The 23743-nt window shown below is 46.4% G+C and overlaps 1 protein-coding gene across 2 annotated transcripts in view; it reads right to left on the minus strand.

The window, feature by feature from the left end:
• Positions 1 to 205: 205 nt before the first annotated feature.
• Positions 206 to 23743, minus strand: part of LOC140409179 (mothers against decapentaplegic homolog 4) — a 140809-nt gene continuing 117271 nt past the window's right edge. For both annotated transcript variants that reach the window (XM_072497413.1, XM_072497414.1), the window contains exons 11-12: positions 13861 to 13999; positions 206 to 3833 (exon numbers count right to left, since the gene is read on the minus strand). In XM_072497413.1, the coding sequence (XP_072353514.1) occupies positions 3622 to 3833; positions 13861 to 13999 (351 nt within the window). In that variant the 3' untranslated portion in view covers positions 206 to 3621. The remainder of the gene's footprint in view (positions 3834 to 13860; positions 14000 to 23743) is intronic.

Below are 23743 nucleotides of genomic sequence, written 5' to 3' on the forward strand. Positions count from 1 at the left end.
CCAATACAAATTAAGCACATCCAGAGAGACATGCTGCATCTGCAAAGTGTTTTTTTTTGTTGCAGTCTACACCTGCAGAACATAATTGAATCAGGCTACAACATTTGGGAAAAGATTTACAATGCTTCAGTTGGAACAGGTTTACAGAGTTAATTTCTTTTTTAGATAACCAAGTTAGGTTGTTAAAATAAAGGAGGAAATAGTATACTTTGCGAATATTTTATTTATACTAGTTGCTTAAACGCTAAAATGCATACATTACTTGTTCTATTTAGAACATCTGGTGACATTTCACCAAAGCTGTTGTATTCCAGATTTCCATTGCTACCACATGGAGTCAATGCCATTCCAATCATCAAAACAACAGACGTCAGAATGCCTGATTCACAATGTTTCACAATATTAACATCTTGCTACTGTAATACCATAACTTGCAATAATTTGTTTGGTCTTAAGTTTGGTTAACATTTAATTGATCAATATAAACAGGTAGCATTTTTCACATACCGATTGCAATGAACATTTTTCATGTTTCCCGTTTGTTCCTAAACGAAATTCTCAGTCAGCTCATAGCCCTTCTGCTCAATCTTTTACGACAAAGGAATAATATTGCAGATGCTATATTTTCCCCTTCTTGAAAAAAAAAATTTAGAGTACCCAATTCATTTTTTTCCAATTAAGGGACAATTTAGTGTGGCCAGCCAATTCACCTACCCTGCACATCTTTGGGTTGTGGGGGCAAAACCCACACAAACACGGGGAGAATGTGCAAACTCCACACAGACAGTGACCCAGAGACAGGATCGAACCTGGGACCTCAGCGCCATGAGGCAGTAATGCTAACCACTGTGCTACCATGCTGCCCTATTTTCCCCTTCTTTTGACTTCGAAGTTCAGTAGTCCTTTCCGAGCCTGTTTTATATCATAATTCAAAAGGCCTATGATGTCTATTTTCATCAGTTCTCTTAGTCAAAGAGAACTAGAAAAAAAATCTAAAACTTTGAAAGGACTTGAGTAAAAACTGAATTGGGCCATGAAAGGGGAATTGGAAGCTTAATTTTTTTAAAATCAGGTTTTAAAGTTGAGTGCTTCTAAATTTCAAAATGAAGAATATCACTAAATTTAAACGTACAGGAAGAAAATTATAATTTTTGAAACATCCACAATGTAAAATGCAGGATTTATTCAAAAATTTCCCCCCCAATTCAAATAATTAAAATATATCTTAATTGCACGAGACAGGCACTCAGTTACTTTGAATTGATAACTTTTTCATCCTAACTCTTGCAATGTTAATGAATAATCTCTTACACATTAGTTTTAATAAATATCATAATCCAATGCAACTTTAATGTAAGAGAAAAGGCCATCTTAACTATTCCTAGACAGGCATTTCAGATCTTTATCATATACTTTTTCTGTTCTTAACTACCCTAATAATACTTGATTCCTAGCAGTCTCTACAAATGGTGCTGAAGCATAGTATAAAGATTTGCAAAATGTACACACATACACAGCAAAGAGAAAACTAAAAGCTTATATTCGTAATTTCCCCACTCCTTTAGCAAACTGTCTTAAAAACTTTAGAACAGCATGTCACTTGAAACTTAAACAACAGCTAGTAATCAGAAAGCAGAAGTCAATCCAGATTCAAAATATTTAAAGAACATGAAAAGAGACAAATCTGTACTGGTGTTATGATTCATTACATTCCTAGGTGGTCAGATTTCCAATACAGACCTTCCAACTGGCTGACAAGCATTTCAAAGGCATAGTAATTGGTTTTGTTATTCAAATAATTAAAAAAACAATCTAAACTAGTGGCTCCCATTCTTCCTTATTAACCCCTGTAAAAATTACATTTGTTTCATAAAAGGTACACTTCAATTTACATCTGGTTTCAACTGGAATTGCGACATCAATGCATTTCATAGAAACCGATCAGCAGATGTAGTAGAGAGCAGTAAATACAATAATGCTCCTAAATCAGGATTTTAAGATATGAAATGTTCACAGGCATACTTGTTTTGGGTGCATCCTCACTCTCCTCCAACGTGGATCAAGTAAATAATGCTAATCATATGAAACTTTTGTACAATGTCCACCTGCACTGTGAAAAGATTCAACAGTACAATTGCAGGTTTTGACCATCCAAATTTAGGTTCCATCTGGTGAGAGCATTTGCACTCTATAACACTGCTGGTGGAAGTAATTTCATATGATGTCAAATAAGATGCATTTTGGTACCAATAATATTAACTAAGCCAAGGAATAAACCGTAGAACAGCCTGTTAAAAAGAAAGCTCAGGCTTTCATTTCTGCAGTATAAGAATGTGTTAAAAACAGACAGGGTAAAATAAAATATGATCTGACTACAAGAATACCCTTGATGTTAATCTTAACTAAATTCATTGTCATCCAAAAAAATGCATTCCTTAAAGGGAACATAAATAACAAAGAACGCCTTTTCCTCGTCACCTCCTAACTTGCTATACGCGGAATTGGGCGGGGAAAGAGGTGTTTCAGGGAGAAAATTGACGCAAGGAATAAACACAGATATTTCAGCATCAGTTGTGCCTGAATAGCACAGAAAAAAATGTTCCAACTTTTTAGTGTTACTAACAAGATCTGGATTTCTGTAAAAAAATATAAGGTTTTTAATTTCTTCCTCCCAGATCAGAAACAAGCATTTCTTAAACCTCCTGTCTCTGGTCATAAGCTGTGTGTAATTTGAAAACTTTGGCCAAAGCAGCCAATGTTAAAACAATGGCCAGACCCACATGCAACAAAAAAAAATGTAAAGAAAAAACTAAAGAAGCAAATTACATCATTAAAGGTGATGAACAAACTGTACAATACAAACATCCCTCTATAGAGGAGCTCTCGCAAGGGTGCAGTATAAAAAAGAATTTTTTTCAATAAAGTGCAAATCAGGTGTTCTTTTCAAATAAAGAAAGCCTGGATCTGTAAATGTGGCTGAAGAGGCCACGTTGCTGTAATGCATGTATCCTTTTTTCAACAACAGGTTGGCATCCATCTGTTTTTCCGACCAGTTTCTGACTGTTCTGGAAATTTCTAAATTGTAAACCAGAAAACAATTTCCCCCTCCTCCAATGAGTACTGTCTTTTCTGACATGGAGGTATTAGTTATTAAGGTTTTCAATGTACTATCAGCAAAACTATCAGAACTTAATCAATGACACCCTCACTGTTCCCACATTTCCCCCATCCTCCCAGTTCAACTTTGAGCTTGGAGAAAAGTGGCTAGCTGAATGATCTGAATACCCTATTTCAGCACCAAATCAAGCATCTTTCACAGCTATTTGAATGTAGGATAACCATCATTGGTAACTAATGAAGTCTGTAATAAGAAATACAGGCTATTAATCATACTGGTGGAGCATCATAGGAGCAAAGACACAAGCTTGAATACTGAGGTTTCTTTCAAGAGAAAATAAACAGTAGTTTTGCCGTTTGATTTTTCTTTTGCATACCTACCAAAAAGTTTTTGTTCTGAAAGAATATGCTGAACAAAGATAAAATATATCAGTTTATTAACAAGGTTGAACTCTAGTCTTCTTTCTTCCCACCCAAGCAAGACAATGACTGTTGCAGAGCAACTCAGTCCAAGGGCTGTGGTTCTGCAATCGGCATGGTGTGAAGTACTTCATCCAGCAGCTGAAGGGCACGATGTAGGTGAATTTCAATCCAGCAAGGGGTTTCTTTGATGCTCTGCCTTGGGTAGTCAGGTCCCCACCCTTTAACAAAACTCATCCTGAGAATACATAGACGACGCAAGTCATCCACTCCTATTCCAGCTGCAGCAGACAAACCTGAAAATGATACATAGATTAACGCAAGGGCTTCAGTTAAAAGGCATCAGAATAGTTAAGACTTTGGGACTAAAATTCTGAAGAATAAAAACAAAGAACTGGTGATGCACATCAGGTTGGTCAATACATGGGGCGATTTTAATTGCGTGTTAAACTCTAATAATAATAATAATAATCTTTATTTGTGTCACAAGTAGGCTTACATTAACACTGCAATGAAGTTACTGTGAAAATCCCCAAGTCACCACACTCCAGCACCTGTTCAGGTACACTGAGGGAGAATTCCACACAGTGACCCAAACCGGGAATCAAACCCGCGTCCCTGGTGCTGCAAAGCAACAGTGCTTACCATTGTGCGACCGTGCCACCCACAAGTTGCATAGGTCTAGCCCCAAGTCAATGGTCAGGTCGGATATGGCAAAGGAGCTGAGGGTATTTGTGGATCAGACGGGGTGTGGATCGGTGAGGTGTTGTTGTTTATTCTTACTGATTGTGGTCTACGGTTCAGGAAGAAGAGGATCCAGTTGCAGGAGGAGGAGCCAAGTCCTAGGTTTTGGAGTTTTGATATGAGCTTGGCTGGGATTATGGTGATGAAGGCAGAGCTGTAGTCAATGAATAGGAGTGTGACATAGGAGCTTTGCTGTCGAGATGTTCCAGGGATGAGTGCAGGGCCAGGAAGATAGTATCTGCTGTGGACCAGTTGTGGCAGTATGCGAATTACAGTAGATCCAGGCATCTTGGGAGCATGGAGTTGATGTGCCTCATGACCGACCTCACAAGGCACTTCATTACGATCGATGTCAGGGCCACCGGACGGTAGTCATTGAGGCACGTTGCCTGGTTCTTCTTTGGCAATGGTATGATGGTGGTCTTCTTGAAGCAGGTGGGACCTCGGGACAGAGTAGGGAGAGGTTGAAGATGTCCGCGAACACATCTGCCAGCTGGTCCGCACTGGCTTGAGTGCATGACCATGGCCCCCTCCGGACCCGTCAATTTCGGAGGGTTCACTTTCAGGAAGGCCGATCTAACTTTGTAAACTGGGATGGTGGGTATGGGTGTCCCCGGGGCTGCTGGGGTAGTCAACATAGGTTTGTTGGTTTCCTGCTCAAACCTAGCATAGATTGCATTGAGTTCATCGGGGAGGGGTGTGCTGCTGCCGAAGGTAGAGTTCGGCTCCGCTTTGTAGCCCGTTATGTTGTTTAGGCCTTGCCACAACCGCCGAGAGTCTGTAACGCTAGCCTGTGACTCTAGCTTGGTCTGATATAGTCTCTTGGCATCCCGGATGGCTTTGCGGAGGTTGTACCTGGATTTCTTATATAGGTCAGAGTCGCCTAACTTGATCGTCTCAGATCTGGCCTTCAGTAGGGAGTCAATCGCCCGATTAAACCATGGTTTCTGGTTGAGAACGTATGTACTGATTTCGTTGGAACACAGTCGTCCACACATTTGCTGATAAAATCAATGACGTGGTGGTATGCTCGTTTACCGGATGATGTGACTTGGAAGGGACTTGCAGGTAGTGATGTTCCCATTCATCTGCTGTTCTTATCCTTCTGGTGGTAAGAGGTCACATGTTTGGAAGGTACTATTGAAGGTACACATTGCTGGTGCTGTATGATGATGGAGGGCGTGGACTTCCGGTTGCGGCTATGCGGAGCTAAGCCGCACGATTCGGCAGCTCCCGCTACTACGGACTTTCGGGCTCATTGGAGGAGCCCCAACGGAATTTTTTTGACGACAACCCGTGGGGAAGTGAAGAGAGGTCCCCCTCCAACTTTTATGGACCGGACCAGAAGTGCAACGGCCAAAAAAGCGGCATTGGAGCAGAGGGAGAAACGAGGGGAAAAAAATCAAAATGGCGGCAGGCGGAGACAAAGTGGAGTGCGGGCCAGAGCTGCAGGAATTCATCAAGCGCTGCTTCGAGGAGCTGCGCAAGGAGGTGCTGGCGCCTATGCTGGCAGTAATTGAAGGACTAGGGATAACCCAGAAGTCCCACGAGGAAGATCCAGGAGGTACCGAAAAGAGTTAGTGAGAATGAGGACGAGCTCTTGGGCCTGGCGGTGAGAGTGGAGCGGCACGAGGCGCTACACAAGAGGTGGGCGGGAAGACTCGAAGACCTGGAGAACAGGTCGAGGAGAATCTGCGGATCCTGGGTCTCCCAGAAGGAGTGGAGGGGGCTGGTGCTGTGGCATACGCGGGCACGATGATCGGGGCAATGATGGGCGCGGAGGCCCCTTCGAGGTCGCTGGAGCTGGACGGGGCACACCGGGTGCTGGCGAGGAAGCCCAAGGCAAGTGAGCCGCCAAGGGCGATGGTGGTGAGATTTCACCGGTTCACGGACAGAGAGAGGGTCCTGAAATGGGCCAAGAAGGAGCGGAGCAGCAAGTGGGACAACGCAGAGATCCGAATATACCCGGACTGGAGCAGGGAGGTTGCAAAGCGGAGAGCGGGTTTCAACCGGGCCAAAGCGGTGCTGCACCGGAAAGAAGTGAAATTTGGAATGCTGCAGCCAGCGCGATTGTGGGTCACATACAAGGACCAACACTATTACTTCGAAACGCCTCAAGAGGCGTGGACCTTCATACAAACTGAAAAGGTGGACTCTAACTGAGGGTTTGTGAGGGTGGGGGGGATGTTTGAGGGTTGATGTGTGATGGTTGTTGTATATAGGGGGTCAATCACGCGCAGGAAATGTTACATGGGCTGGGGGAGAGAGACAAGGCCGCGACAGGAGCTGCGCCAGAGGGGGCGGGGCAAACTTCGGAAAGCGCGGGGTTTTTCCCGCGCGCGGGAAGAAAGGCGGGAAGGAGAACGAAGGAACGCACATTGATTGGGAGACTCCCACACGGGGGAGTCAAAGGGACGGCGGGGGAAGCCGGGGTCAGCTGACGTACGGGAGTGATATGGGGGAGCAAAAAAGCGAGACAGGGGTCTAGTGGGGGGGAGGGGAGGGTGGGGGGGAAAAGGGTTGCTGCTGCACTGGCCGAAATGGAATGGGACACAGAAGATGTGGTCGGGACAGAGGTCCCCCGGCTGGGGGGCTGGAGGGTGAGGGAGACGCGGACATCTCCATAAAAGGAGATGGCTAGTCGGCCGGGGGGTGGGGGGGGGTGGGGGGCTCGAGTGTTCGCACACTTGAAGGGACTGAAGGCAGACGTGGCTATGCTCCAAGAGACACACCTGAAGGTGGCAGATCAGGTCAGGTTAAGAAGGGGATGGGTAGGACAGGTATTTCACTCGGGACTGGACGCGAAGAATAGAGGGGTGGCAATATTGGTGGGAAAACATGTGTCATTTGAGGCCAAGACTATCGTAGTGGATAATGGAGGGAGATATGTGATGGTGAGTGGTAGGTTGCAAGGGACGTGGGCGGTGTTGATAAATGTATATGCCCCGAACTGGGATGATGCTGGATTCATGAAGCACATGTTGGGGCGCATTCCGGACCTGGAGGTAGGAGGCCTGATAATGGGAGGGGACTTCAATACAGTGCTGGACCCAGCACTGGACCGCTCCAGATCAAGGACTGGAAAGAGGCCGGCGGCGGCCAAGGTGCTTCGGGGGTTTATGGATCAGATGGGAGGAGTGGACCCATAGAGGTTTGCAAGACCGCAGGCCAGGGAATTTTCTTTCTTCTCCCAAGTGCACAAAGCCTACTCCCGGATAGATTTTTTTGTTCTGGGCAGGACGCTCATCCCGAGGGTGGAGGGGACGGAGTATTCGGCCATAGCTGTTTCGGACCACGCCCCGCACTGGGTGGAAATGGGGCTGGGAGAGGAGAGGGACCAAAGCCCGCTGTGGCGGCTGGATGTGGGACTGCTGGCAGATGAGGTGGTGTGTGGGAAGGTGAGGGGGTGTATCGAAAGGTACTTGGAGGCCAACGACAACAGGGAGGTGCGAGTGGGGGTGGTATGGGAGGCGTTAAAGGCGGTGATCAGGGGAGAGCTAATCTCCATCAGGGCTCATAGGGAGAAGACAGAGGGCATGGAAAGGGAGAGGTTAGTGGGGGAGATTTTGAGAGTGGACAGGAGATACGCAGAGACCCCGGAGGAAAGATTACTTGGGGAAAGACGACGGCTCCAGACGGAGTTTGACCTGTTGACCACAGGGAAGGCGGAGGCACAGTGGAGGAAGGCGCAGGGGGCGACCTATGAGTATGGGGAAAAGGCTAGTCGGATGCTGGCACACCAGCTCCGTAAGAGGATGGCAGCGAGGGAAATAGGGGAATCAAAGATGGAAGGGGAGCCACGGTTCGGAGTGCGACGAAAATAAACGAGGTATTCAAGGCCTTCTATGAAGAGCTGTACAGATCACAGATCCCAGCCCCCAGCGGGGGAAGAGACGATTCCTAGACCAACTGAGATTCCCGAGGGTGGAGGAGCAATAGGTGGCTGGTTTGGGGGCACCAATTGGGTTGGAGGAGCTGAGCAAGGGTCTGGGGAGTATGCAGGCGGGGAAGGCCCCGGGGCCAGACGGGTTCCCGGTGGAGTTCTACAGAAAGTACGTAGACCTGTTGGCCCCGCTACTAGTGAGGACCTTTAACGAGGCAAGAGAGGAGGGGACCCTGCCCCCGACAATGTCGGAAGCGACAATTTCTTTGATCCTAAAGCGGGACAAGGACCCACTGCAATGTGGATCGTACAGGCCGATCTTGCTCCTCAATGTGGACGCTAAGTTGTTGGCAAAAGTGCTGGCCACGAGGATTGAGGACTATGTCCCGGGGGTGATCCATGAGGACCAGATGGGATTCGTAAAGGGCAGGCAATTAAACACTAATGTGCGGCGGCTCTTAAACGTGATAATGATGCCATCGGAGGAGGGAGAGGCGGAGATAGTGGCAGCTATGGACGCGGAAAAGGCCTTTGACCGAGTAGAGTGGGAGTACCTCTGGGAGGTGCTGCGTAGGTTTGGGTTTGGGGGAGGGTTTATCAGCTGGGTTAAGCTCCTTTACAGCGCCCCGGTGGCGAGTGTAGTGACGAACCGGCGGAGGTCGGAGTACTTTCGGCTGTACCGAGGAACGAGGCAGAGGCACCCCCTGACCCCCTGTTGTTTGCATTGGCGATCGAACCCGTGGCCATGTCATTGAGGGAGTCTAATAAATGGAGGGGGGTGGTCCGAGGGGGAGAAGAGCATCGGGTGTCGCTATATGCGGATGACCTGTTGCTGTACGTGGCGGACCCAATGAAGGGGATGGTGGAGGTCATGCAGACTCTAAGGGAGTTTGAGGCGTTTTCGGGCTATAAGCTCAATGTAGGGAAGAGTGAGCTCTTTGTATTACAGGCAGGGGACCAAGAAAGAGGGATAGGGGACCTACCGCTGAGGAGGGCGGAGGGGAGCTTTCGGTATCTGGGGATCCAGATAGCCAGGAGATGGGGGGCCCTACATAAACTGAATCTGACGAGGTTGGTGGACCAAATGGAGGGGGACTTCAAAAGATGGGACATGTTACCGCTCTCACTGGCGGGTAGAGTGCAGTCGGTCAAAATGGTGGTCCTTCCGAGGTTTCTGTTTGTGTTTCAGTGCCTTCCCATCGTGATCACCAAAGGCTTTTTTAAGAGAGTAGTTAGGAGTATCATGGGGTTTGTGTGGGCGAATAAGACCACGAGGGTAAGGAGAGGGTTCCTAGAACGCAGTAGGGACCGAGGAGGGTTGGCGCTGCCAAACCTAGGGAGCTACTACTGGGCAGCAAATGTGGCGATGATCCGCAAGTGGGTTATGGAGGGAGAGGGGGCGGCATGGAAGAGGATGGAGATGGCGTCCTGTAAAGGAACGAGCCTGGGGGTGTTGGTGATGGCACCGCTGCCGTTCTTGCCGTACCACGAGCCCGGTGGTGGCGGCAACGTTAAGGATCTGGGGCCAGTGGCGATGGCACAGGGGTGCAGTGGGAACCTCGGTGTGGTCCCCGATCAGGGGTAACCACCGGTTTGTCCCGGGGAAGATGGACGGGGGGTTCCAGAGCTGGCATCGGGCGGGGATTAGAAGAATGGGGGACCTGTTCATTGACGGGACATTTGCGAGCCTAGGGGCACTGGAGGAGAAGTTTGAGTTACCCCCGGGAAATGCCTTTAGATATATGCAGGTGAGGGCTTTTGTGAGGCGACAGGTCAGGGAATTCCCGTTGCTCCCGGCACAAGAAATTCAAGACAGGGTGATCTCGGGTGTATGGTTCGGGGAGGGCAAAGTGTCGGCAATACACCAGGAGATGAAAGAAGAGGGGAAGCGCTAGTAGAAGAGTTGAAGGGTAAATGGGAGGAGGAGCTGGGGGAGGAGATCGAGGAAGGTCTGTGGGCTGATGCCCTAGGTAGGGTTAATTCCTCCTCCTCGTGTGCCAGGCTCAGCCTGATACAATTTAAGGTGGTTCACAGAGCTCACTTGACGGGGGCGAGGTTGAGTAGGTTCTTTGGGGTGGAGGACAGATGTGGAAGGTGCTCAAGGAGCCCGGCGAACCATGTCCATATGTTTTGGTCATGCCCGGCACTGGAGGGATTCTGGAGAGGAGTGGCGGGAGCAATATCTCAGGTGGTGAAAGTCCGGGTCAAGCCAGGCTGGGGGCTAGCAATATTTGGAGTAGTGGACGAGCCGGGAGTGCAGGAGGCGAAAGAGGCCGGCATTCTGGCCTTTGCGTCCCTAGTAGCCCGGCAAAGGATCTTGCTATGTGGAAGGAGGCGAAGCACCCCAGCGTGGAGGCCTGGATAAACGACATGGCTGGGTTCATTAAGCTGGAGAGGATAAAGTTTGCCGTGAGAGGGTCTGCGCAGGGGTTCTACAGGCGGTGGCAACCGTTCCTAGACTATCTTGCGGAGCGTTAGAGGAAGGTCGGTCAGCAGCAGCAGCAACCCAGAAGGGGGGGGGGGGGGAGAAACGTCTTGGGGGGGGATGGGGGACTGCTTGGGAGGATGGACGAGCAAGAGATAACATGAAGGGTGGGGGAAACTGGCACGTGCGGGAGAGAGCCAGTGTATAAAGCTATGTAAACATACCATTCTGCCATGTATATATCTTGGTCAGTGCGATTTTTTGTTATTTGTTACGGGGGGAGAAAAATTTAGTTAAAAAACTTTATTAAATTTTTTTTTTTTTTTAAATGGAGGGCGGGCTGAAGGTGGCAAACGGGCGCCAATCAAGCAAGCCACTTTGTCCTGGCTGCAACATGTTTCCTGTGGCTATCTGCACCTACAGATTAGTCATCTTATCGATCACACCCCACAAATTCACATACATGCACAGTAAATTTATTTAGACCTAATTTCATTTCCTCTTACACTGACCCCACCTGATCCCATGAGATTTCTTACTTTAACGCCATCTGCCTCTCTCAATACTCTATGTGCTTGTTTTCCTTGCTAATCTTTTCTGCTTCCTAAAGCTCTGCCAAGTTAGTTTCAACCCTCCTAAATAACACTCTCAAATGGCTCCAACAGGATATTGGTACCGGTTCTGAACAGGTGCAACCCATCATCCTGTATTGGTCTCAACATCCCTGGAATCTAGAAGCTCTTCCTCCATGCATTCGTCTGTTCTATGCTGTTTCTATACTCACTAGCCCTTGGTACTGGGATTATTCCAGAGATTTACTATGTTAGAGTTCCTTCTTGCTAGATCCTCTCCTAGCTGCCTGCAGGGCCTAATACCTATGCTATTGGTACCAAAATGGACCAAGGCCTCTGGCTGTTCACCTCATGGACTCTGCAGTCGTCCAATTACATTTCGATCCTGACATCAGGGTGCCAACACATCATCCTGGATTTACATCTACAGTCACAGAAGTGCCTGCCTGCTCCTCCCCAAAAAATCAAATCTTATGTCATCATTTCCAAATGTTCCTGTTACTCCTCAGTTTGGCCGAGGCAGCCGGCACGGTGGACTTGCCTATGGATGCACTCCCTAAAACAACCATCATTCTCAACAGCATTCAGAACTGAAATATTGGTTGAAGAGTGAGATGCAGTCAGGGCGCACTGCCTGCCTAGCCCGCCTTGAACATGAGGACAAGGAACAGAAGCCATTCAGTCCATCAATCCTGCTCTTTCATAGAATCCGTAGAATCCTTACAGTGCAGATGGAGGCCATACGGCCCATCGGGTCTCCATCGACCCTCTGAAAAAGCACCCGACCTAGGCCCACTCCCCTGCCCTACCCCCATAATCCCACCTAACCTGCACATCTTTGGACTGTGGGAGGAAATGGAGCACCCGGAAGAAACCCACGCAGACACAGGGAGAATGTGCAAACTGCACACAGACAGCTACCCAAGGCCGGAAGCGAACCCGTGCCCCCGGGGCTGTGAGGCAACAGTGTTAACCACTGTGCCGCCATTTAATAAGATCATGGCTGATCTGATAGTAACTTCAAATCTGCATTCCGCCTGCTCCCAATGACCTATCACCCCCTTGCTTACCAAGAATTTATCCATCTCCTCCTTAAAAATATTCAAATATTTGCTTCCACCATCTTTTCAGGCAGAGTTTCAAAGACTCACAGCCCTCTGAGAGAAAGAATTTAGCCTTTTCTTCATTTTAAGTGGGCAAACAGTTCTAGATTATCTCACAGGAGGAAACATTCTCTCAACATACACCCTGTCAAGACGCCTCGCCTCTTACTCTTCTGAACTCCAGTTGATACAAGCCCAGTCTGTCTAACTTTTCCTCATAAGACAACTCGACTATTCCAGGTTTTAGTCTGGTAAACTACTCTGAACTGCTGCCACAGATTTATATCCCCCCTTAAGGTGACCAATACTTCCCACGTCCAGTCCCCTCTTACCACGTCCGCTTCCTTCCTCTCACTCATTGCTTCCCTTGCCTGCACCCTCCCAATAACCAATCGCCTCCCTTGCCCCTCCTTCCCTCTCATCATTTCCCTTCTTCCAAACTCTCACTGGGTCCTGCTTACTGCCCCTCTCCCAAGCCCTCACTATGAGCAAGGAATCAGAAGCGAGAGTAACAGAGTGAATGGGGTGCTATGATCGAGAGGTAGGGTGCGGGAGTGGTAAACAATGAGCAGGAGGTAGGAGGTTAGTGGGAAGCAAAGTTAGTACGGGGAAATTTGGCAAGGCTCCTTCAAGGCAGCTAATAGGTCAGCAACATATCCCAACATTATTACATGTTTTCTTGTAGGAAAGTGATTTTTGTTCAGCACGTCATTGTTTGTGGGAACGAATTAGGAGTGATAAATGAAGTGTAGCTGTACTGAGAATGTCACATCTTTAACTTACGAAATACAACCGTACAATTGTAAGTTGACACACAGGGTCCTTATTTTCCTCTAGAATCTATAGCCTGGGGCACTAAACCTATCCAGACATTGTAGAATGCACATGGTAAGAAAGACCCAAGAGGTGGGTATGGGGATAATTGCCGTTTCAAAACAGCGAAGATCGCAAGCCATCATAGAGGCCATGTGAACAATCCTCAAAAAAGACCTCACATCCTTAGGCTCAGGGCCTTCAGAGTGAATTTCCCAAAGCAACTCCCGAAAATGACACCAAAATCCCATGTGCAACCTAGAATCATTTGACACTTTGAAAGGTGGTAGCAACAGGCGTGTGACGGTGGTGTAAACTAGATAATAGTGCTGTTCATGATGGTAAACGATTCACCTTTGAATAATGAGAAATAGAAAAAGTAGACTAAAACACAAACTACTATGCAAGAATTTAATCAAGTGAAAAAGAAAACACTCAAGTTAAAACTCACAAGAAATGTAGGATGTATTTAGGAACAGAGAATATTGTTCCAACATGAGAACAAACAACTTTATTGCACGTCAGGATTTGTACAAATAAGGAAGGAGCTCTTCATGGACTAATCCCAATGGACATATTAAATAAAATGAATATTGAACATCAAAAAGTACACTGCCCCAAAACAATGATAAGCCAGTTGAACCCTAGTAATCTGCGGAAATGCTGAATGAAGAATGAGAAAGTTAAGGCATTAAAAGAATGGGCATTGATAGGCAAAACGCCTATTTTCTCAACTTTATGTTTTGCACAAATTACTGAATCCAAACAGGCATGGTAACTTACTGATAGCTGGGGCAATGCCTCCCACTGAACCCGGTCCAGGGATGTTTCCAGCAACAGCTGCTGCTTGGGCAGCGGCTGCAGCCTGAGCAGTAGCAGCCTGTTGTTGCATTTGACGGTGACACTGACGCAAATCAAACACCTGGAACACAAACAAAATGGATTTTAAAACTGCTTCAATGGAAAACACATTTATTAATTTAAATCTCCAATATTGCTTTAGATGGGAGCTCATCCACCCAAAATTATCAGGATCAGCAATTAAACTGCTTTCAAGACCTGTAGTAATGTCATGCTCAAGCATCCATGAGCAGTCTTCAAATAACGGTCATTCAACATCTCTGGGGAAACTCTTGGATCACAACAGCTTAGGGATTGTCCAGAATTCACCAAATGGGGAACTAAATGAGCCAAGTCCAAAGCTCAGAGCCATGCTGTGGAAAGTTTTTTAAAAGCTTTTTATTTAAAGCATGAAATGATCACAGTTGTTGTTTTCAATTCAATTCTAAAACTTGAGACAAACTGTTTGCAGTGTATAATTGTGAGTGGGGGTGAGTGGTATGGTAATAAGCTGCAAAGGGTCATGTTTAGGTGTCAAGTATCAGATGACCCTAGCTGAGAGGTACAGACCTTGCTTTCTTTAAAATAAAAATATATGGAAAATCCTTTTACTTCAGAATAGAATAATAAAGAACATTCTCAAATAAGTTTCTACTAATTTGCCACTTTGCATAATCAATTGTCTTACAAGAGAACATCATGCACTTGTGTACATTATACAGGTTGAGCATTACAGGCGGCACGGTAGCACTGCTGCCTCACAGCTCCAGGGCAGACAGGGAGAAGTTGCTGAACACAGCGGGTCTGGTGGCCTGAAGTGCATATGTTTTAATGCAAGAAGTATTACGGGTAAGGTAGATGAACTTAGAGCTTGGATTAGTACTTGGAACTATGATGTTGTTGCCATTACAGATACCTGGTTGAGGGAAGGGCAGGATTGGCAGCTAAACGTTCCAGGATTTAGATGTTTCAGGCAGGATAGAGGGGGATGTAAAAGGGGTGGTGGAGTTGCGCTACTGGTTAGGGAGGGTATCACAGCTGTACTACGGGAGGACACCTCAGAGGGCAGTGAGGCTATATGGGTAGAGATCAGGAATAAGAAGGGTGCAGTCACAACGTTGGGGGTTTACTACAGGCCTCCCAACAGCCAGCGGGAGAGAGAGGAGCAGATAGGTAGACAGATTTTGGAAAAGAGTAAAAACAACAGGGTTGTGGTGATGGGAGACTTCAACTTCCCCAATTTTGACTGGGACTCACTTAGTGCCAGGGGCTTAGACGGGGCAGAGATTGTAAGGAGCATCCAGGAGGGCTTCTTCAAACAATATGTACACAGTCCAACTAGGGAAGGGGCAGTACTGGACCTGGTATTGGGGAATGAGCCCGGCCAGGTGGTAGAAGTTTCAGTAGGGGAGCATTTCGGGAACAGTGACCACAATTCAGTAAGTTTTAAAGTGCTGGTGGACAAGGATAAGGGTGGTCCTAGGGTGAATGTGTAAATTGGGGGAAGGCTAATTATAACAATATTAGGCGGGAACTGAAGAACCTAGATTGGGGGCGGATGTTTGAGGGCAAATCAACATCTGACATGTGGGAAGCTTTCAAGTGTCAGTTGAAAGGAATTCAGGACCGGCATGTTCCTGTGAGGAAGAAGGATAAATACGGCAATTTTCGGGAACCTTGGAAAACGAGAGATATTGTAGGCCTCGTCAAAAAGAAAAAGGGGGCATTTGTCAGGGCTAAAAGGCTGGGGACAGACGAAGCCTGTGTGGAATATAAGGAAAGTAGGAAGGAACATAAGCAAGGAGTCAGGAGGGCTAGAAGAGGTCACGAAAAGTCATTGGCAAATAGGGTTAAGGAAAATCCCAAGGCTTTTTACACGTACATAAAAAGCAAGAGGGTAGCCAGGGAAAGGGTTGGCCCACTGAAGGATAGGCAAGGGAATCTATGTGTGGAGCCAGAGGAAATGGGCGACGTACTAAATGAATACTTTGCATCAGTATTCACCAAAGAGAAGGAATTGGTAGATGTTGAGTCTGGAGAAGGGTGTGTAGATAGCCTGGGTCACATTGAGATCCAAAAAGACGAGGTGTTGGGCGGCTTAAAAAATAGTAAGGTAGATAAGTCCCCAGGGCCTGATGGGATCTACCCCAGAATACTGGAGGCGGCTGGAGAGGAAATTGCTGAGGCCTTGACAGAAATCTTTGGAACCTCACTGTCTTCAGGTGATGTCCCGGAGGACTGGAGAATAGCCAATGTTGTTCCTCTGTTTAAGAAGGGTAGCAAGGTTAATCCAGGGAACTACAGGCCGGCGAGCCTTACTTCAGTGATAGGAAATTACTGGAGAGAATTCTTCGAGACAGGATCTACTCCCATTTGGAAGCAAATGGACGTATTAGTGAGAGGCAGCATGGTTTTGTGAAGGGGAGGTCGTGTCTCACTAACTTGATAAGAGTTTTTCGAGGAGGTCACAAAGATGATTGATGCAGGTAGGGCAGTGGATGTTGTCTATATGGACTTCAGTAAGGCTTTTGACAAGGTCCCTCATGGTAGACTAGTACAAAAAGTGAAGTCACACAGGATTAGGGGTGAGCTGGCAAGGTGGATACAGAACTGGCTAGGTCATAGAAGGCAAAAAGTAGCAATGGAAGGATGCTTTTCCAATTGGAGGGCTGTGACCAGTGGTGTTCCGCAGTGATCAGTGCTGGGACCTTTGCTGTTTGTAGTATATATAAATGATTTGGAGGAAAATGTAACTGGTCTGATTAGTAAGTTTTCAGACGATACAAAGGTTAGTGGAATTGCGGATAGCGATGAGGACTGTCAGAGGATACAGCAGGATTTAGATTGTTTGGAACTTGGGCGGAGAGATGGCAGATGGAGTTTAATCCGGACAAATGTGAGGTAATGCATTTTGGAAGGTCTAATGCAGGGAGGGAATATGCAGTGAATGGTAGAACCCTCAAGAGTATTGAAAGTCAGAGAGATCTAGGAGTACAGGTCCACAGGTCACTGAAAGGGGCAACACAGGTGGAGAAGGTAGTCAAGAAGGCATACGGCATGCTTGCCTTCATTGGCCGGGGCATTGAGTATAAGAATTCGCAAGTCATGTTGCAGCTGTATAGAACCTTAGTTAGGCCACACTTGGAGTATAGTGTTCAATTCTGGTCGCCACACTACCAGAAGGATGTGGAGGCCTTAGAGAGGGTGCAGAAGAGATTTACCAGAATGCTGCCTGGCATGGTGGGCATTAACTATGAGGAGCGGTTGAATAAACTCGGTTTGTTCTCACTGGAACGATGGAGGTTGAGGGGCAACCTGATTGAGGTCTACAAAATTATGAGGGGCATAGACAGAGTGGATAGTCAGAGGCTTTTCCCCAGGGTAGAGGGGTCAATTACTAGGGGCATAGGTTTAAGGTGCGAGGGGCAAGGTTTAGAGTAGATGTACGAGGTAAGTTTTTTTACACAGAGGGTAGTGGGTGCCTGGAACTCGCTGCTGGAGGAGGTGGTGGAAGCAGGGATGATAGTGACATTTAAGGGGCATCTTGACAAATACATGAATAGGATGGGAATAGAGGGATACGGACCCAGGAAGTGTAGAAGATTGTAGTTTAGTCGGGCAGCGTGGTCGGCACGGGCTTGGAAGGTCGAAGGGCCTGTTCCTGTGCTGTACATTTCTTTGTTCTTTGACCCGGGTTCAATTCCGGCCTCGGGCGACTGTCTGTGTGGAGTTTTCACTTTCTCCCAGTGTCAGCGTGGGTTTACTCCGGGTGCTCCGGTTTCCTCCCACAAAGATGTGCAGGTTAGGTGGATTGGCCATGCAAAATTGCCCCTTCGTGTCCAATAGGTTAGGTGGGGTTATTGAGTTACGGGGATAGGGTGGAGGCGTGGGCTTAAGTAGGGTGCTCTTTCCAAGGGCCAGTGCAGACTCGATGGGCCGAAAGGCCTCCTTCTACACTCTAAATTCTATAATTCCCTTATCCAAAATTCCAAAAGCCAGAAAATTCCAAAATCCGCACTTAGGGCAGCACGGTAGCATTGTGGATAGCACAATTGCTTCACAGCTCCAAGGTCCCAGGTTCGATTCTGGCTTGGGCCACTGTCTGTGCGGAGTCTGCACATCCTCCCCGTGTGCGTGGGTTTCCTCCAGATGCTCCGGTTTCCTCCCACAGTCCAAAGATGTGCAGGTTAGGTGGATTGGCCATTCTAAATTGCCCTTAGTGTCCAAAATTGCCCTTAGTGTTGGGTGGGGCTACTGGGTTATGGGGATAGGGTGGAGGTGTGGATCTTGGGTAGGGTGCTCTTTCCAAGAGCCGGTGCAGACTCGATGGGCTGAATGGCCTCCTTCTGCACTGTAAATTCTATGAAATTTATTTTCAAGTGCCGACGTAACATCAATAGTGGGAAATCCCATAAGGCTCTGGGAGGGTTCTGGACAATACACAGGTCCCAAAGCCAACCCGCCGGACATGCGCATTATCACTTGATATTCTGAAATCCAATACACACTCAGCCCCAAGCATTTCGGAAAAAGGATGCTCAACCTGTAATGTTAACCATGGCTAAGAAAAGCAGTCTGGTGTGTACAATACAGAACATGCAAAGCAGCACAACAATCAATGATCAACTGGTCAATGCTGCTGCTAAGGCACTGGCACCAGCCATTTACAGATGATGACATTTTGTGATTTAACGTTGCTTGCCAATTGATGCAGAGCAGTAGACACTAACATTACACAGTGGAGGTGGATAGCCACTGTAGTTGGGTCAAAGCCAAGACCAAAGTTTTGCAGAAAACCACAGTAATGGCAGTACGAAAGATTTAAAGGGTGCATCTGCAAGCTAACTAGTCCACCAGAAGAACTAAAAGTTGGATGTGACAGACACGTCAAAATATGGATCCTTGGCTCACTTCTTACAGTCGCGTTGTTGCTACAAAGATGGAAAAATTGTTCCGACTTAGTCAAGCAGTCAAAAGCACTGCTTTTGTCTCAAGACCAGCTGCATGACTCTCAAGTGGCAGCGAACTAATGAGTTTCTTTCCTTTGTAACTCCTTTGCCCAGCCAATTTTTGTCATTTGCCATCTTTTCTCCTAGTCTAGTGTCACAGACTGATTCAACATAAAGAGGCCTTCGCAAGAACATACAAATTAGGAGGAGTAGACATTTGGCCCTTCTCTACCATTGAACAGGACCTTGTATGATCTAATTGTAACCTTCCACCATCCCCAATAATATTTCACTCCCTTAACTATCAAAAATATATCTGTCTCTGCCTCGAAAACGAAGACTCTGCTTCCACTGCCCCTTGAGAAGTGAACTGCAAAGACTCACTAACCTCTGAGAAAAAAATTCTACTCATCTGTCTTAAATGAGCGACCCCTTATTCTTAAACAGAGATCCCTAATTCTGGATCCTCCCACAAGAGGAAACATACTCTCCATGTCCACCCTGTCAAGATCCTCAAGAACTTCTGAGCGCAATCTTCCCAAAAGGGAACAAAGTCCCAAAGCGAGCACACTTAGCCGCGTTTCCTGCACTCGGCAGTACCGAGAAACACTTGTGTTGAATAAGGGGCCTGAACGGGGAACATGTGGCAGAGGCCGCACATAGTCCCGTTCTTTTTATAATGGGAAGCCCTGCTAGTCGGAACTCCCAGTTGTAGCAGAGATCGGGATGCCATTTAAAAATGGCATCCCGATATCCGTGGCCCCAAATTACTCACCCCCTCCCCCAAGCTGGAACGCAATATGGGAGGCCCCCAACACCCACGCCCGGCAATCCCGACCCAATCGAGCATGTGCAACAAATTGCCAGCTTGACACTTTCGAAGTGCCATCTGAACACCAAGGCAGTACAAAGCTGGCACCCAAGTGGCACTACCAAGGTGCCAGACTGGCACTCCAAGGTATCAGGTGGCACCAGCAGTGCCAGGGCACACCCTGCCCAAAGGGCAGGCAGCTGGGAACCCCTGATCCCCTTGGGGATCCCCACGAGTGCCATTCTGTCTGGTCCCCGTTTGTGATGCTCGCCCAAGGTCTCCAAGCGGGGGCTCCAGGCTTTCAATGGCCACGTTGCGCTGGAGGATCGCGCCCTATATGTTTCAATGATTACTCTTGACTCTTTTAAACTCCAGTAAGTACAAGCCTCTTGAACCTTTCCTCAGACAACTTGGCAATGCTTGGTTTATTTTAGTTCTTTGTTAATTCGGTATGCCTTCTCTGCTTCTATTGTGTCTATATCCTTCCTTAAATAATAGTAATAACAATCTTTATTAGTGTCACAAGTAGGCTTATATTAACACTGCAATGAAGTTACTGTGTAAAGCCCCTAGTCGCCACACTCTAGTGCCCGTTCGGGTACACAGAGGGAGAATTCAGAATGTCCAATTCATCTAAAAAGCATGTCTTTCGGGACTTGTGGGACAAAAACGTTGCACCCAGAGAAAACCCTTTTTACATATGTATACTAATAGGTAATGGCCACCAGCAGGTTATTCAACTACGGAGGAAATCAGAAGTAGTCCACTTTTCAGCCTTCATGCCAATTTCAAGCAGGAATCATGGCTGGGGTCAGCAGTGGCATTTTATCTTCTTTCCCCACTGAAATCAATTGCAATGCCCCTTTCCACTGCCATGTTTGAAAACTCTTAGCTAGCACAGAACAGACTGGGGTTCCTTTATATGTCTCAGTATCACACCACGTGATGCATTTAATCCAAACCACTATTTTTTTTTAAGCAAGCAAAATTGTGGTGCTCGTTAAATGAGAATTAGCAGCCATCTAAACTGCCACATAATTTCACTCACCTGATGAATGAGCTGCGCTCTGAAAGCTAGTGATTCGAAACAAACCTGCTGTACTTTAACCTGGTGTTGTAATACTTATATAATTTAAAATATTACAAGGGAACAGTTACCTGTGTTCTTTTAATTTTGCCTCAGACATGAGAGTCACTATCCATATCTTTTGTCTAAACTTAGTTGATTATAAGTATATTACTTCACATCACTGCTGTAAAAGTTGAATCAGCTTATACATCTCTAGGGGCCTGAATGGCACATTACAGCTTTCACATTTGGGTATGTTTCAAATCAGCCTGATCCACTGAAAATCAGATGTATTATGGTTTGGAGTGAAATATATGTGGGCAGTTTTCCATCAGGTTCCTGCAGGGTAAAACTGGAAAATATTTCTCAAAAAAGCCGCAACTGTTTTCATACAAGATACTGATTGTTCATATTGTAAGGAGACCAATACTGTACATAGTATTCCAGATGTGGTTGCACCAGTATCCTGTATAACTGAAGCATAATCTCCATACCTTTATATTCAACTCCCCTCACAATAAACAATAACATTCCATGAGTTTTCCAAATTACTTGCTGTACCTGCATACTAGCCATTTGCGATTCATGAACTAGGGCACTTGATCCCTTGGCACCTCAGAACTCTGCAATCTCTCATCATTTAGATACAGTAGGAAGCCTTACAACACCAGGTTAAAGTCCAACAGGTTTGTTTCGAATCACTCACCTGACGAAGGAGCTGCACTCCGAAAGCTAGTGATTCGAAACAAACCTATTGGACATTTATCTGGTGTTGTAAGACTTCTTACTTGCCCACCCCAGTCCAACGCCAGCATCTCCACCTCATCATTTAGATAATATGCTTATTTTTTAATCTTACAAAGAACAAAGAAACGTAAAGCACAGGAACAGGCCCTTTGGCCCTCCAAGCCCGTGTCGACCATGCTGCCCGTCTAATCTAAAATCTTCTTCACTTCTGGGGATCGCATCCCTCTATTCCCATCCTATTCATGTATTTGTCAAGATGGCCCTTAAACGTCACGATCATCCCTGCTTCCACCACCTTCTCCAGCAGTGGGTTCCAGGCACCCACTACCCTCTGTGTAAAAAAACTTGCCTCGTACATCTCCTCTAAACCTTGCCCCTCGCACCTTAAACCTATGCCCCCTAGTAATTGACCCCTCTACCCTGGGAAAAAGCCTTCCTGCCAAAATTAACATTTTCACATTATACTTCATTTGCCAGAACTTTTCCCATTCACTTATCCTATCCATGTCCCCTTGTGGTCCCATTGTCCTCTTCGCAACTTACTTTCTTACTTATCTTTGTATCATCAACAAATTTAGCAACCATACCTTCGGTCCCTACATCCAAGTCATTTATATAAATTGTAAAAAGTTGATGTCCCAGCACTAATCCCTGTAGCATACTACTTGTTACATCCCACCAATCAGAAAATGACCTATTTATGCCTACTCTCTGCTTCCTGTTAGCTGGCCAATCTTCTATCCATGCCAATATGTTGCCCCCTACACCATGAGTTTATATGTTCTGCAATAACCTTTGATGTGGCACCTCACCTGGAAAGCTAAGTACAGTACATCCACCGGTTCACCTTTATCCACAACACACGTGACTCCTTCAAAGAACTCCGATAAATTGGTTAAACATGATATCCCTTTCACAAAACCATGTTAATGCTGCCTGATGGCGGAGCAGCACGGTGGTTAGCATTGCTGCCTCACGGCGTCGAGGTCCCAGGTTCGATCGCGGCTCTGGGTCACTCTCCGTGTGGAGTTTGCACATTCTCCCCGTGTTTGTGTGGGTTTCGCCCCCACAACCCAAAGATGTGCAGGGTAGGTGGATTGGCCACGCTAAATTGCCCCTTAATTAGAAAAAATAAATTGGGTACTACAACATTTTTTTTAAACTGCCTGATGGCCGTGAATTTTTCTAAGTGCCCTGCCATAACATCTTCAATAATAGCTTCCAGCATTTCCTTATGACAGATATTAAGCTAACTGCCATGTAGTTTCCTGCTTTCTGTCTTCTTCCCAAGGGAAAAAAACATTAGTAGGAATTTACATAAACACTCAAGACTGTAGTGGTGGATGTTAGCGATGACATTAGAGTTGACTCAGAGTCGTGAACACAGTCCTGTCCATCACGCGAACCTGCCTCCCATTCATTGACTCCACCTACACCACCTGCTGCCTGGGAAAAGCGGGCAGCATAATCAAATATCCCTTCCACCCGGCTTACTCACTCTTCCAACTTCTTCCATCTGGCAGGAGATACAAAAGTCTGAGAACACGCATGAACAGATTCAAAAACAGCTTCTTCCCCACTGTCATCAGACTCCTAAACAACCTTATTAACTAACCTCATTAACACTACACCCCTGTATGCTTCACCCGATGCTGGTGTTATGTAGTTACATTGTGTACCTTGTGTTGCCCCATTATGTATTTTCTTTTATTCCCTTTTCTTTTCATGTACTTAATGATCTGTTGAGCTGCTCGCAGAAAAATACTTTTCACTGTACCTTGGTACACATGACAATAAACAAAATCCAATCCATTAAACAGGAAATTAGAGATGTATGCGATGATGGAACACGTGTAATTATGGGCAACTTTAATCTACATATAGATTGGGAAAATCAAATTCGTAACAATACCGCAGAGGAAGAATTCCTGGAGTGCTTATGGGATGGTTTTCTGGACAAATACGTTGAGGAACCAATTAGAGAACAGGTCATCCTAGACTGGGTATTATGTAATGGGAAAGAAATAATTGGCAGTCAGGTTTTGCAAGGCCCCTTGGGGATAAGCGCCCATAATATGATAGAATTTTTTATCAAGGTGGAGAGAGACGCAGTTGTTACGGAGACTAGGATCCTGAATCCAAATAAAATAAATTACGGTGGTATGAGGTGCAAATTGGCTATGATGAATTGGGGAATGTTACTTAAAGGGATGACAGTTGATAGGCAATGGCAAACGTTCAAAGAGTACA

This window comes from Scyliorhinus torazame, chromosome 3 (genome assembly GCF_047496885.1).
Source record: "Scyliorhinus torazame isolate Kashiwa2021f chromosome 3, sScyTor2.1, whole genome shotgun sequence".
Lineage (NCBI taxonomy): Eukaryota > Metazoa > Chordata > Chondrichthyes > Carcharhiniformes > Scyliorhinidae > Scyliorhinus > Scyliorhinus torazame.